Source organism: Urocitellus parryii, chromosome 3 (assembly GCF_045843805.1).
Source record: "Urocitellus parryii isolate mUroPar1 chromosome 3, mUroPar1.hap1, whole genome shotgun sequence".
In the NCBI taxonomy this organism is placed as follows: Eukaryota; Metazoa; Chordata; class Mammalia; order Rodentia; family Sciuridae; genus Urocitellus; species Urocitellus parryii.
The window spans coordinates 139,050,543-139,066,144 of record NC_135533.1 but is presented as its reverse complement, the minus strand read 5'-3'; the positions used below and the strand labels follow the sequence as shown (position 1 = coordinate 139,066,144).

The window sequence follows — 15,602 nt, the reverse complement described above, 5'->3', positions numbered from 1 at the left end:
ACCTTTATGTGGATCATGTGGCATTCCAAAGTGTTAAAAGAGGCTTCAATCTGAAATGGTATATAGTTACCCTGAATTTGAAAATATTTTTTGTTCAGGAACTCACAGTGTTCCTAGAAAACTGCTAGTTTCGTAATGCCTGTGGATTGCCCTGAGGCTCTTGAGATGACAGACACTTTCTAAATGCAGCTTGGGATGAAGTTGTGTTAGATAAATGTCACCCATGTTTATACGTAACTCAGGACATGCTTTCTGGCTTTCTCCTTTTCAGAAAAAGATTTCTCTTTACAGTTTTCCTTTCAACCTTGTTTTGTATGCATTTTGTGTTGCTGCTTATTATGTCACTGGACTGTTTCCCATAAGGAATTTGATCATTACCCGTTAGGGACCTCTTTTTAAAATTATTTTTACTTATTTATTTTCTGCTGTGAGGTATATATGCTCTTCTAGTAAATAAGTCTGAGGTAAGATATTGATAAGTGACTTGAGTAGAGCATTACATTTATTATATCTTTAATGAAGGAGCCCCAGAATATCCTTAATAAATACTGGTGAACTCATGGCTGCATTTATCCATCTCTGCTTCTCCAAGGAATAAAGGGAAGGGCCACAGCTATAGTAACTGCATGATCATCATTGACTCTGACTCTATTGATTGTGATTAACCAAGATGTATGGAAAACAGTTTTAAGTGTGTGGTGCACGCATCTCGTAAGGTCCATTAAGACGTTCATTATTTTTCAATTGATGCATCTCAACCGTACTCGATGTTTGCTGTAGTGCATTTCTGCAGAATGGCTGCACTGTGGGATTAAGTTCATTTTGTTAATTGCATAATGCAACACAGTCATATTTTATATAAAATAGTAAGCAAATACTTTTGCTTTAGTTGATTTGTGATCTTTGGTATTATTAAAGAAAGTATGGAACAAGTAAACAGTTCTTAAAACCTCTACATGCCGAGGGCATAAGTATCTCTTAGAATGTGGGTACTTTACTTTTAGGGGTCTCTGCCTGATTGCTCAGCAGGCTTTAAACAGCCTCCAGCTTCTAGGCTGAGTCAGCAGATCCCTTTACTCCATCAACATCAGCATATGGATGAGTCTGCTGGGCATTCCTGGGCATTCCTTGCTTGTGAGAAGCAAAAAGGCTGACCGGATATGACTAGGGAGAGCATGGAGTGGGGGAGAGGGGAGCACCAGAACACACCGGAGAGGCACCTCACACATACTCAGCCTCAGGCCAGGTCTCTCCTGGGAAGTGGTTTTCAGCTGAGTCTGGAGGGATGACCAGGACTTGGTGGGGTTGGGGCAGGGGAGTTGCCTTTTCTCACTCCTGAACCAGTCATGGTTGTTAATAATTCACCACAGCATTTACTTTTCTGGTGAACTGGATGGAGTATAGCTTCAGAATCCTTCTCAACATAGGACTCTAGGTAGCCACTACATTTTTGTTTGTTTTTTAAAACACACAAATCATTTACTGTCCCTGGCCTGAAGCTGCTGTGGGTGTCTGATCAGAATTGAATTGGGACTTGATTTGAGGTTGACTGCTTGAGTACAATCCTATAAAGGGTAAGTGTTACTAACTATTCTGTATGTCCTCACACAGAACCTGTGAAGCGAGTGTGGCAGCTTGATCTGCCCCACCCCACGCTCCTGCTCCTGTTATCAGCTGATGAATCTCCTGTATTGCTTCTCACCTTCCAGTTGAAATATAGTGGTGAATTGATGGGTTAGGGTTAGGGGTTATGTCCTGCAAGGCTGAGTCACAATGTTGAAAACAGTAAATTCCTTATATTGCACTTAAATGGAGATGGCTCTTAAAAGCAGTATTTATTTAAAGACACTGTCATCTGAGGAGGCAGAGTGGCGTGCTAGCTAAGCAGCACATTGATAAAACCTGGGCACATTTGATCCCAGCTGTGCCTCTAAAATGTTTCTTGTGACCTTGGGTAAGTCACTTAACCTTATTTCTCAGCATTCTTAAATCAAAACACACTCCTCCCCATTGCATCTTTATGAAGAGCCATGAACAAATTTGTTTTTAGCAAATAAGAGCCGACACCTGGAAGCAAAATGGAAGCCCTGCTGGATATTCACACAGGAAGAAAGGCTAAAGGTTATTTTTAGCTGTACAGAATTTCTTCTTTTTTTCCTGGCCTCTTAGTGCAAATAAGTAGTCTGCTTATTGGAAACTTACTAGTTAATGAAAGCTCTTTGGTGGTAAATCATTTTAAATTGGCAATTGGCTCTGGCATGCCAAGCTTGGGAGAGGCTCTGTTCCCGTTCTTTCAACAAAAAATCAGCTGTGGTCCCTGACCTATTTATTTAGAGGTAAACTCAGCCTTGCCAAGCATGAAAAAGACTGGGAAAGCACACAGCTTCACTGTGTCACTGGTCTATGCCACAGGCTGGGGCACATCTTTACTCGTGTGGAAAGGCTTCTTTCTTTGGTTTTTCTTTAGTGTTTTTACATCAGCTAATGTATTAGTTGCAGTTGTACTTTGCAGACACTAATTAGAGCCATCAACATTGGGGTCCAAAGGCTTACTGACAATGCAGCTATCATAGTGGTGTCTTAATTGGTTGAGTGTAATTGTCATTAGGCAGCGATAAAGACATCTGGAGCTCTAGAGAAAAATCAGCCTTTTTTCCTACTTCCATTCAGTATCTGTTCTTGCTACTCCTGGCCAGCAATAAGCTCCTTTAGATCCGGGCCCCTTTGCCACAACCAGTGTTCTGCAGTTGTGAAAACGTGAGTGTGCTCATGAGCACCGCGTCTCACTCCCTTGCTGTCATTTCTTTACTTGTGTTAGGCTTCATGGCCTGCTGCCACATCATGGCTCAGTACCTGCGAAATACAGTCTTTTATTCTCCATTCCCTTCAATAAAGGAGTCAGTCTTTTATGTTTCACCTCCTGAGTCATTTTGTAGCAAAACATTTATGTGATTCTCATGCTCTTTGAACTTGAAAAATGGAGTTAATTTCAATGAGTATCTATGGAAAATCTCCTCTGAGTGCTGGGAACCTTGTCTGGAGGCTGGCACTGGGAGAGGAGAGGAGGGGAGAGGATGTGGCTGGGGAACAGGGCAGGGGCTGGCTTGTGGAGGGTTTTCAGGAGGCCCTGTCATTCCGACTTCATTCATTAAGGTGTTCCGAGGTGAGACTTGGCCTAGGCTTCTGGAGTGTCAAGCATTGTTCTGGTCTGACTGTTCTTGTTGATGGAGGTACAGCAGTGAGCAAGACCCAGACCCTGGTCTCAGACACTGAGAGGTGAGTAGAGTAGGAAGAGGAACAGTTAGGTAATCACCAAATAATTGTCATAGAGACAAGTCCAGGCTGCTAGCAAAGTAGATCATGGTGGGGACATGATCTCGCACAGAGGCTGGGGAAACTGGCAGTGTTTCCTGAAGAATGACTCACGAACACTGGTGTTTGGAGGGCTTGGCGTAGCAGGGTTGACTGAAGATGGGAGAGGCTCAGACACAGGGGGGGCTGTGACAGTTGGGAGTCTTGCATCATGGCAAAGGAGGTGTTGAAGGGGCCTCTCTCTTTTTGTACCAGTGACTTGGGACTGACGAAAACATTGACAAAAACAAGGAATTCGGAATCAGCTAGTGTGGCAGTGAGTGGGAGCTTTTGGAGGAGAACATGCATTTATTTCCATGTGCAGAGTCACTGTGAGTGCCCAGCTTCCTTCAGGGAAGCAGAGGCTCGTCAGCTGCCTTTTAGATATCAATAGAGCACTGTTCTCCCTGGGACCCCTGCCCTGCCTCTCTCCTCTTCCCTCGAAGTGAGAAATCAACAGTTTGTATCTCACAGTTCCCTTCTGTCTGGTTCAGAAGTTAAAGCCCTCCTTGCCTTTCCCCCCGCTATTTTGCAGTTTTGTTGTTGCTTTGCTGGGGCACTCTGTGTTGGGGGTACTGACTGATGGTGTTGAGGTGAGCACTGCAGCTCTGGCCACTGAAATCCTGTCCTGGACACCCTGCGCCTCCCTCTGTGCCTCAAGGGGGTGCCACAGAGAGCAGTAGGAAGCTGAGGGTGTGGTGTGGTACTCAGATCCACCCTGGCTCATAACATTTCCTGGCTGAGTACTCTTTTCTCCTCAGAGATCCATAGTTCTCTGATCTAAATTCCCCTTCTTTCTCTCACTTGCCTTTCTCTGTATTTCTGAGAGACAGTGCCATCCTTTAACCTTTCTTTTCCAAACTAACTAGTTCCTTTTACCTGGAATTTAACCTTAAGACTCTAATCACACAGTCTAGGAATTCAAATGTCTCTTTCAGTGTCTCTGAAGCTAAGCAAGTGGCCTTACTCCAGAGAACATCGCAAGTCATTTTCAGGGTGTCAAGTTGAGTGTGGTGTCTTGATGCAGTGGGGTGTGGGGTTTGTGTTCTTGAGTCGGGTTCACGGTTAAGAGGGTGATGTGGACAGCTTCCTGGAGAGCCTGGGAAGCCCACAAGTGTGCTTTGGCCTGGGGGATAGCCACAGCCTCCCTTGCTCTCTCATCACCAGGCTTAAGGACGTTGATGGTGTGAGGGTTCTGTGAGATGCTTATTTCTTCGAGCATTTCAGTGGTCAGAGAGGCAGCAGGCCCATGTTAGAAAGCACATTTCTCCTCTTCATCTCTGGCCATCACGTGTTCTCTCCAGACCCCATCCCCCAGATGGAGAGCAAGTTCTTCAGCCTAGGGAGCTGGTGTGACAGGACAACCCGTGGATTGTGTAATACAGGCATTTACTATAAAGTAATAATTTGGAGGAAAAGCTATTAAATGTAAACAAAGCACTCCCAAATCAGTGTTCTTTGTTTCTTTATTTAAAAATCTCAACTGAGATTGAACTTGTGTGCCTGCTTTATACATGTCATGTCGTAGATTTCAGTGATTAAATAGATCTGAGAGGTTATCTTGTTCAGTTCTACAGTGAAACCCCGAAGGAACAATGAATGGTTAGGGCCTTAGGAAGACTGAAGCTCTTCAGAATCACCTGCCTGTCTTTGTGATGTGGGCTCATCATGAGGTACTCAAAGTTACTTCCAACCTTAACCCTCCTGCCACTTGTTTTACATGTGGTATTAAACCTGTGTAACAGATGGAAAGGACTTAAATAAGGCCGGGTTTGGTGGTATACACCTGTAATTCCACTAGCTTGGGAGGCTGAGGCAGGGGGATTGTGAGTTCAAAGCCAGCCTCAGCAACTTAGTGAGGCCCTAAGCAACTTAGTGAGGCCCTGTCTCTAAATAAAATATTAAAAAGGACTGGGGATATGGCTCAGTGGTTAAGCACCCTATGGGTACCAAAAAAAAAAAAAAAAAAAAAGAACTTGAATAACTCAGTGGCAAGGCCATGTGTTGTGGTGCATGCCTATAATCCCATCAATTTAGGAGATTGAGGCACAAGGACTGCAAGTTACAGTGCTAGCCTAGGCAGCTTAGAGAGACCCTGTCTCAGGAATGAAACTGAAGGGCTGGACATGTGGCTCAGAGGTCGAGCACCTCAGGGTTCAAATCCCTACTACTTCAAAAAAGAAAGAAAGAAAAAAAAAAGCCCTCAGTGGCAGACAGTGCCCCACTCATCATTGGCATTCTGTTACCCTAAGGGTCTCCTGTCTGAGCAGTTCTGGCCCTACCTGGCTTTAATGGAGATGGTCATTTGTGGGAGTGGCAGTAGGGATAGGACCGAGCAAGTGCTCTTGTTTTCCAAGAGGGCACAACCAGTGTTCATTTAGACAAGAGTGTTTCATGAGGAGGCAGTGCTGTCTGGCTGCTAAAGGCAAGATTTAATTGTTTCAGCAAATCAATTAGTCTTTAGGGACTTTAATCAGTCAGATCTGATGCATGGATGAGGTATTAGAAAGCTTGCGCCTGTAAGACCATCAGTTCCTAGTATCCCAGCAGCATCTCCTTCTGCTGTGTGTGTGTGTGTGTGTGTGTGTGTGTGTGTGTCTGTGTGTGTGTGAGAGAGAGAGAGAGGGAGAGAGAGAGAGGGAGAGAGAGAGAGAGAGAATCTCTTTGCTCCTACAGATTTCTGCTAGTGAGCCCTTTAGTGGGAGAACTTAAGGTGGCAGATTGGTTCTAACAGTGTAAAAAGGGAAGCGAGGAGATCTCGATGCCCACTTTCTTATTATAGTTTCTTGTTTGAAATTGTCACCATTGTGCTGTGAGAATGTGAACCGTGTTCACAGCCTTCTGTCATCCAGTTGACATTTTCCCGCGTTGGAGTTACTCATCCAAACAGTGTCACAGGAGTGTTCCCTGCTGTCCAGATCTCACTCCCCTGTTGTTTCAAGGCCCTCCCCATTTTTCTCTCCAATCCCATTTTGGAACCAAGTGTATCCTTCTTTTCCAGATATACATCAGGGGAAGTGAGGGTGTGGGACACCCGCACCTGGGACTATGTGGCCCCCTTCCTGGAATCAGAGTATGAGGAGGACGAGCCTGGAATGCAGCCATATGTCTCCTTTGTGAGGATCAACAGCTCGCTGGCGGTAGCAGCTTATGAGGATGGTAAGTAACGCAGCCCTCCTCCCTCTGAAGGGAAAAAAAGCTTCACAGAAATTAAGCAGCTGTGGCTGGCTCCCCTGTAATCCCTCCACACACACACACGTGGGCACACACACACTCACTCCTGCCTTTATGTGAAGAAGCTGGCGAGGAACCCTCAGTGCGTTAGCAGGCATTGGAACACAGCACCCATTAAAACCGGTGTTTAATTCCTACTGGAACTGTCGGGCTGGGCGTTGGTGCCAGACACGACAGGGCTGGCCAAGCCATCTTAAGCAAATAACTTGTTTGGTGTAAAATATTAAATATACTTGGCCTACTTTTCCTTTAGCCTCTGTTCAGTCCAAAAGGAATAGTGATAAGGGGATAGCATAGATAATCTATTGACAAATATGGAAATAGAAAAATAACAGTCAGTGCCTACCTTTTTTTGGGGCACTTACATACTATACAAGATATTTGATAGCAGTGTGCTGTCTCTCTGGCATTGAGAGGGTTCTTTTTGTGTGTGAGCAACTGTGGGCTTATGGAACTAGGTGAGAATAGTCTAAAGTTAGTTTTTACAGAAGTAATGAAACACTTGGAAGTTTATAGCTAATAGAAATAATCATTTCAGTGGCCGTGGTATCCTGTAAGACCGCCCGCCACTCATGCTCCTCACGTCCACTCTGTTGGAAACTGAATCTCTTGTCTCCCCACTTGCCTGAAGGTAGACTGCAGTGTATTTCAGAATGTTAGTGTTCATGTCAGGGCGCTGAGGCACGTCCTCAGAGTCAGTGTGACATTGTCTGTTGCCTCAGAGGACAAAAATGAAATAGCTAATGGGGAATTTTATATCTATATGTCATTCAAGGATGAAAATTAGAGCTGGATCTTTATTATTTTAGCACTGTGAATGCTCTTCTTTTGGTTTGATGTTAGTAGGCACTGTTGATAGATAGATTCTTGTCTTTTCAGCCTATAGAAATTCAGCTGAGCTGCTTCTGTCATATAGTTATTATTTCATCTATAGCTACTGAAATTCTATAAACCAGTCTGAGAGCAGCTTGAGCTTGTTTGCTACTTTTTAAATTAACAGTGAGTTTTTTTTTAATATAAACACCTATATGAAAATTGTATCACTTTTAAGTTAGCATGTTTTAGAATGATCTAGGAACTTCTTGCTGCCACATACACATTGGTACACACATATTTTACCAATGGGGAAACAGGCCTAAAGCCAGCTAAGTAATAGATTTGAGGTTGAAGCCAGTAGTAAATCCAGAACTCTGAATGTGAATCCCAGATTGTACAAGGGGGTTTTAGTGTTGTTTTTGCAATGCCAAACTCAGAGGCTATTCTAGAACTGTGCACTCAATTTATTTGTGCCCTTGTTTCATATTTGAACTTGCAAGGTACAGCTTGAGGTGATACTCAGGTATTCTGCTGGTTGGGTGTGTGTGCATTTGGTGTTGGGGTTTTAATCCAAGGCTTGGCATATGCAGCTTACACTTGCCTCTCAATTATACCCTCAGACCCTGGTTTTATATTGTTAATAAGAATTGTCTTTATCCCCCTCATCCCTATTGTTACACAGAAATATTGGGGAACAAAGTAGATATGACAAAAAATTTGATTTTGTTTGGTAAATATGTGTCAAATGATTGTCAAAATATTTTACATGCTTGGTTTTAAAATCATAATTGAAATTCAGATGGCAAAAATGTATATGAAATATATCAGAAGAGAAGCTGAAGTGCTGCTGTTACATGGTCTTACATGCACTCTCTCTCTCTACTCTTTTCAGCATCTTGTTTTAGTGCCTGTAGTGTTGCTCTGTGTCGCTGTCCTCAGTCCATCTGTTAGGGCCCCTGTTGATGTACATTTGAGCTGTTTAGGATGTGATTGAAAGCAGTGCTGCACCAGGCATGGTGATGCACACCTAAAATCCCAGCAGCTCTGGAGGCTGAGGCAGGAGGATCGTGAGTTCAAAGCCAGCCTCAGCAACTTAGTGAGGCCCTAAGCAACTCAGGGAGACCCTGTCTCAACATAAAAAATGAAAAGGTCTGGGGATGTGGCTCGTTGGTTAAGTGCCTCTGGGTTCAATCCCTCCTACTAACTAAAAAAAAAAAAAAAAAAAAAAAAAAGGCAATGCTGCAAGCAGCATCCTGAAACATACCACAGTGAACTTGTGTAAGCGTACACGAGTGGTAAATGACTGGTTGCTGGGTTGAAGACTGGGGGTGTTTTATGTTTGGATGAATATTGCGAATTGCTCCCCAGAAGGGTTTCACCAGTCTAGTCTCACAAAGGTATGTGAGGGAGACTGTTCGCTTGTGTCTGACATGCGGAAGTGGCGTTTCCTTGTTCTTGTGTTTGCCTTACTTTACTCGAAGTTTACGTGAATGCCTTTTCATTATGTGTTTAGTTGTTACTGTTTCTTTGTCTGCAAATTGCTTGTTCCTGTGTTTTCCGATTTTTCTTTTTTGGGTTTTCTCTTTTCTTGACCAAAAGGAAAAGGCTAAGGAAATAACCCTGGTCCTACATATTTCTGATTTTTTTATCATTTATTCTTGAATGGACTTTGTTTTATGTTATTTTCTAGAAATTAGTGGCTGATTTTAATTTTCTAAATGGTTAATAAATTTTATTTTGTGATTTAATAATTTTGATTCATATATATTAAAGGATCAAAGATCAAAATAATATTGGCAATTATACATTGAGAAATCTTGCTTTCACCCACTTTTTTCCATTCCATTCTAAAGAACAATATTTTGTTATATGTCCTTCCAGTACTTTGGTATTACAATTCCAAGCAAACATAAATATCTATTCTTATTCCTCACACTTTTTTCTTTTTACAAAAGGTAAGCGTACTGCCATATGTTCTTCCACATCTTGGCTTTTCCACACCGTAACATATCTTGAAAGGTGGCCCTTGTCTGTGCAGAGGAAGGCCCCTCCTTACACACTCGTGGCATCCCATCGTATGTAAGCACTACGGCTTGTCGAGGAGCACTTGTGTTGCATCTGGTCACTTGCTGTATGAGCAGTGCTGTGGTGGAAAACTGTCAGAGGACATTTTACATGGGGGCAGAAGAGTAGTTTCCTAGAGGAGTGGTTTCTGGGTTAAAGGGTAAATGCAAACGGGGTATTGTGCATAGTGTGAGACTGTGCCCATTTTCTCAGTTTTACCATTGAATTGTGTTTCAGACTTTTGGGTATTTATCAACTGGATAAGAATTGGTATCTGAATAATCTGAGTATAGTTTTAATTTATACTTCTTTTAGAGTGAGAGAAGTTGAATTTTTTTTTCATATGTGTACCTGCTACTTCTTTTTCTCCATTAACCATTACAACTTTTTAAATAATTAAATCTTTTTCTTTCTCTCTTTCTTTGGTACTAGAAATTGGACCCAAGGGCACTATACAACTAAACTACACCCAGTCCCTTTTTATATTTTTTATTTTGAGACAGGATCTCACTAAGTTGCCCAGGTTGGCCTTGAACTTGCAATTCTTCGTGTCTCAGTCTCCCAAGTAACTGGGATTATAGGTGTGCATCACCACATCTGGCTATAAATCTTGATCCATATAGAATTTATCCTGGTGGGTTAGTAGAAAATATGGATCTGAATGGGATCTTTTTTTTCAATGTCTCTTATCAGAAATCTGCCTTTACAAGCTTGTAGAAATGAAATTATTTTTGTGTTTCAATCTGTTTTCATACTTCATATTTCAGTTGATTTGTCTGATAGTTTACGTTTATATCATTGAGTTTGTCTGTCTTGTCCTTTTGGGTTTCACATAATGCTTGGGAAGATGGTTACTTCATCTTGAAGTCTTTGATTTGTCTCAAGTTCATTTAGATGTTAAGGATTATTTCTCTTAGAGTTCTTGAGTTTTCTGGCTCTTCTCTGAGTGCATCCTACCAATCTGATACAGGCTGTTACTCTTTTCTGTGATAAAGAGCAATTGCTTTCTCTCCCCAGACCTCAGGTGGCATTACCTTTGTTCTTACTTTAGTTTATAAGATTGGCACAATGATATTTATGTCAACATATTCATGAATAGCTAGTTCTGAGCAAAGACGGATTTGAACAATCAAATGCACACTATTTTTTTTTTTTTTAAACTGGCTATTCTTTGGCAAAAAATGTCGAAGGGGAAATTTACCTTGTGGGATCTACCATATAAAATTTGTGACTGTGCCTCACAAAAAAGAAGAGTAAGATAATAAAATGAGTTAATGAACTCCAGCTCTCTGGTTGTGCCAAAGTGAAGCTCTGTAGTCATCGAACCTCTCCATGGTCTGTACCATGTTCTCCACAGAAGAAATCTCACCCAGAGGGGAGATGGAAATTGCTTTGGGAGAAAGTAAGTCATCCCTACCTCCTTTTCCTTTTCCACTTCCCTGCCCTGTAGGAACACTGCACATGCACCTGGGGTGTGGTGATTTGGCAAGGTGATCCACAGTTGTGATTTTTTGAATTCCAACCCACTGGCCTCATATTTCTTCTGCCTTGTTTCCGATTGTCAGCACTGGCTGTCCTCCAGTTTGATTTTACCGCTAATTGTGTTGCACGTTACCGTACCGAAATGAATCAAATCAAAATGCTTTTCCTGGAGCATTAGATAAAGCAGGCGAAGGTTCTGAGTAATGAGCAGATGCTGCTAATGCAGGGACAGCAGAGACCTTGCCAGGACTCCATCTGCTCCATGCTTGCCTGCCTTTGGCCTTGAGCCACAGCATTATGGAATGGCAGTGTGCTGGAAGCCCACTCCCTGCTCAGAGTTTGTCTTAAAAACTCATTCTTTGGTAAGAAGTGAGATTACACACTTCTTATATGCAAAGAAGTTCTTGTTTGTCCCCCTAAATGGGCAGAGGAAAGATGAGATCAGGTGCATGTTAGCATGTGGGACCTAGATGGGACAGCCAGCAGTCCTCTTTCTGTGGTGCCATTAAGTGAGGCAAGGTGGCTTAGCCACTTCTGCAGCAGTCCCAGTGCAATTGTCAGAGCATACACAGGCTCCATTGTCCAGGGCCCAGCCTTTCCTGGGCTGAAGTGACAGTGATTTTTTGTAGGGACAATGGTTGGGAGCAGCTCTCTGCAAACTGCTTGTTAACCGTAAACAGTAGGACCATGGTGTAGTTATGCAGTTCTAGAGACAAGGTGCTTCTAAAGTTTCATTAATAAGTTTGCATTTAATAAAAAAAAAAATCAGTTCTTTGATTGTTTTACATATGTCTCTTGTTTGAATCTTTTTTTAAAATATTTATTTTTTAGTTGGACACAATATCTTCATTTTATTTATTTATTTTTACATGGCGCTGAGGATTGAACCCAGGGCCTCGCACATGCTAGGTGAGCGCTGTACGGCTGAGCCACAACCCCAGCCCCGTTGTTTGAATCTTGATAATGACGATGAGTGCAGAATACAATTTGCCTCCCTTTCTTGTGGTCAAAGTTGAAGTTTGAGAGGTGGATTAGTAATATGTTGAGGTGCTGCTTGGGAGTTGCCTGGGACAGCTGACTGTGGGTTGTGGAGAATTTTATTTGGTTTCAAGGCCTTTCTTTTCTGGTCACTTTTCTTAAAAGTTTCATTAATCAATTCTTGCCTGATATTGATGTCTGCTTTTAGGCCCAGGCACCTTTCAATTGGATACTTGGCAAACAGAATGAAGTGAAACAACTTTCTGACAAAAACTAAAAAATTCTAGGAATAGTCCTTTTAAAAGATATGGTACATTCGGGCTGGGGTTGTGGCTCAGTGGTAGAGTGCTCGCCTCACATGTGTGAAGCCCTGGGTTCGAGCCTCAGTACCACATAAAATAAATACATAAAGGTATCGTGTCCATCTACAACTAAAAAAATTTTTTTTAAAATATGGTACATTTACATAGTTAAGCAATTTTCTTTCTTTTTATTTTTTGTGGTACTGGGTGTTAAATCCAGGTCCCTGGACATGCTAGGCAAGCACTCTACTACCACTGACCTGATCCCCAGTCTGTCTCATTTGAGCAATTTCTTAACAGAAGGAGTGCCCACATTTAAAAAATATTCTATGGAGAAGTAAAAAAAAAAATAATAGTAAAAAATAAATGCAGAGTTCTGAGCTGAGGCAGTGTGGGTGTTCAGGAAGTATTTCTTGGAGAATTAAGCTTTAAAGCAGTTCCTACCTGGTATGTTCTAGAGTGTCAGAGTTTGTCTCATATGCAAGCCACAGAGGCTGTATTATGTGATGGAGGAAGCTATTCCTTTAAATGTTTTTCTATTCAATAAGAAGAGCTTGAAATTATACTTATTTATATATATTTTGAGCTAATACGCATTATAACTGAATAATGGTGCAGTATTCCTTCAGCGGGAGTCAACAGAGATGGTCTTGGGCAAGAGTTGTGAAACTTTAGAAAATCTGCGTATTTATGTTGATGGCAATCTCAGAAAGCCCCACGTAGGTCTTTTGACCCTGTAACTGAGCTGCACTGTGGGTTCTCAGCGTGTGCATTTGTGTTTGCAGGCTCTTGGCACTGGATGATCACCCACATGTCCGTGTTAACCTTACAACACATTGTTTTTCATGCTGAGGGGTCCACAGATAATTCTTGGGGTTCTGCAAGCTCTCAAATTAAAAAAAAAACAATAGCAACACTGTATTAGGTACAGAATAGCAGATGATTAAATTCTAAGAAAACTAAGAAATTTTTAAAAGGAGTGGCACTTTCAATTTATGATATAAGATTTAGTGTTAATCCTTTGGTTTATTAGAGGTTGTTTATTGAAAACTAATTTTTAATAATACACAGTGTGATGCATAAATTCAGAGTAGCTTCCTGGCTTATTGCAGTTGAAGTTAAAAACTGAAAGGAATAATAAATAGCACAAGGTAGCTTTTGGGAGATAGTTTTGAAAAATAAACTGTTCAAATTCTTAAATGTGCCAACTGACAAGCCACCATAAGTTTTATTTTTTTTGAATAAGATAGATCTGGTTTTAAGTGAGATAATTTAATTTCCCTCTCAGTACTTGCAGTTTTAGTTGTAGTGTTTACTCCATTCTCAAAACAGAAAGAAATATATTCGTGGAATGAGTGAATTTCTGTTTTAAAAGCAAAATGTGCCTGCTGCTTGCCTTTTCAGTGAGAAAGCCACTAGGCAGGTCCCACTGGGGAGAGAGGGCCCTGAGGGGCCTGGTGGAGGAGGAGAGAGCCCCACTGCAGCAGCATGGTGGTTTGGCAGGTTGGCACTTCACAGAGAAGGCTGAGCTGGTAAGTGTGTAGTGGGTGATGGGAGCCAGTTTTATCATGTGGGAGAAGGAAGTGAACGTATGGGATGGGGGAGGCCAGAGTGAGCCCTGTGGGGCCAGGTTGGCATGGGGAGTATAGGTGTGGAATTTATGATTTTCAGTACAGATAGGAAGAGAAGTATACAGATGGGGTGTGTGTGTGTTCGTGTTTGTCCTGGCTTTGTTGCTGAGGAGGTGTAGGATCATCAGCCCAGCAATAAGGAGTGCAGCTAGTACCCAGCTCTCGAAAAGATGCTGTGTACTAAGAGGAGCCAGATCTTCTGGAAGTGCTGACTGCAGGGCTGGGCAGGAAAGAACCAAGTAACCCTGAAACAGCGGTGTGCACCAGGAAGTGAAGAGGGGTCTGAGGAATGATGGTACCCTGTTGGCAGTACACAGGGGCTAGCCTGAAGGGTTCCCTTTGGCCAGTTCTGGGACAGTTTGAGTATCAAAGTAAATATTGATGGCAACAGAATATAACATGCCATGAAACAAAACAGGAATCCTCAAGTACACACTTTTAAAAATAAATAGATGAATAAAAAGGGAGAAGAAATTTCTTAAAATAGAATGTCGTCTAAAAACTACAGAAAGAATGATGAGATTAGAAAATCATTAATTGATAACCATGGTACTAATTGATTCAGACAGAAAAGTCAATTGATGATAAAACTAGTGAGTAAGAATGAGATGATGGGGGTTGGGGTTATAGCTCAGCGGTAGGGCGCTCACCTCGCATATATGAGGCACTGGATTCGATCCTCAGCACCATATAAAAATAAATAAAGATATTGTGTCCATATTTTAAAAATCTTTAAAAAAAAAAGAATGGGATGATGGTTGGGATTTTACATAGTCTCGAAGAATATTCTCACAGAACACTTATTAATTAAAAAAGAGAAAAAAGTAGCTTTGCCATTGATAAGCCTGTCAGATAACATCTTAATAAAGCAGTCAAACTTAACATCATCAGTAGTGATACAAATTGTCATCCTGTACCATGTTGATAGGATGCAGTTAGGAAAACACAGAAGCACTTCTGTGAGATTCCAGCCAAACTGTCAAACCTGGTTAGTCCTAAGGAAATACTGGACAAACCCAGATTGAGGAACATTCCACACAATGACTGACCTGCCCTCTTTAAAACTGCCACACATCTCCACAGTCAAGGACAATCTAGGAAACTGTTCTAGTTAAAAGAGACAATGGAGACATGTCAGCCAAGTTCAGGGTCATCCTGGCTTGGATCTTTTTTTACATTTTTTTTAAAAAAAATTGTTCTTTTTAGATGTACATGACAATAAGGGTATTCTGTTGGATCTTTTTTCTATAAAGCATGTCACTGGGACATTTGGCTGTGGGATCTGAACAATGAATATATAGAATTTCTTGCAGTTTGTCATTTTGAAGTATTTCAAAATAAAAAGTTAAAATACTTGTTTCTGATCAATGTGATATAACAGGAATTAGATAATTGAAGTTATCCTTCTGCTTTAAGCAACTGGAAAGCTGGACAAAATATATTAAGCCACAGTTTTTGAACATTGTGATCCCTTAGAAAAGGTGAACAAACAAGGCAGGCCTATAGTTAATTGTTTTCCAACTGGAAACACCTTAGAACAAGGGAGGAGAATCTAAGTGGTTCTTGAAGCTCACTCAGGGCTAGGTATAGTTAGCATTTTTATGAGACAGTGTGGGAAGACCTTGTAATTCATGGGTTGTTGGGAGCAATCCTTGAAGGACATCACATTTTAGTAGTGGGACTATGTTAGCTCTAGACTAAAAGCTGTCTAAAAGCTACTCTAAAAAATAGTTGAAAAGTGAGC

At 41.6% G+C, this 15,602-nt stretch overlaps 1 protein-coding gene across 1 annotated transcript in view; it reads left to right on the top strand.

The window, feature by feature from the left end:
- The window catches only part of Fbxw8 (F-box and WD repeat domain containing 8), a 108,590-nt gene that overhangs the window by 36,551 nt on the left and 56,437 nt on the right, over positions 1–15,602 (top strand). Inside the window, exon 5 of the mRNA XM_026386028.2 lies at positions 6,353–6,510. Coding sequence (XP_026241813.1) covers positions 6,353–6,510 — 158 coding nt within the window. The remainder of the gene's footprint in view (positions 1–6,352; positions 6,511–15,602) is intronic.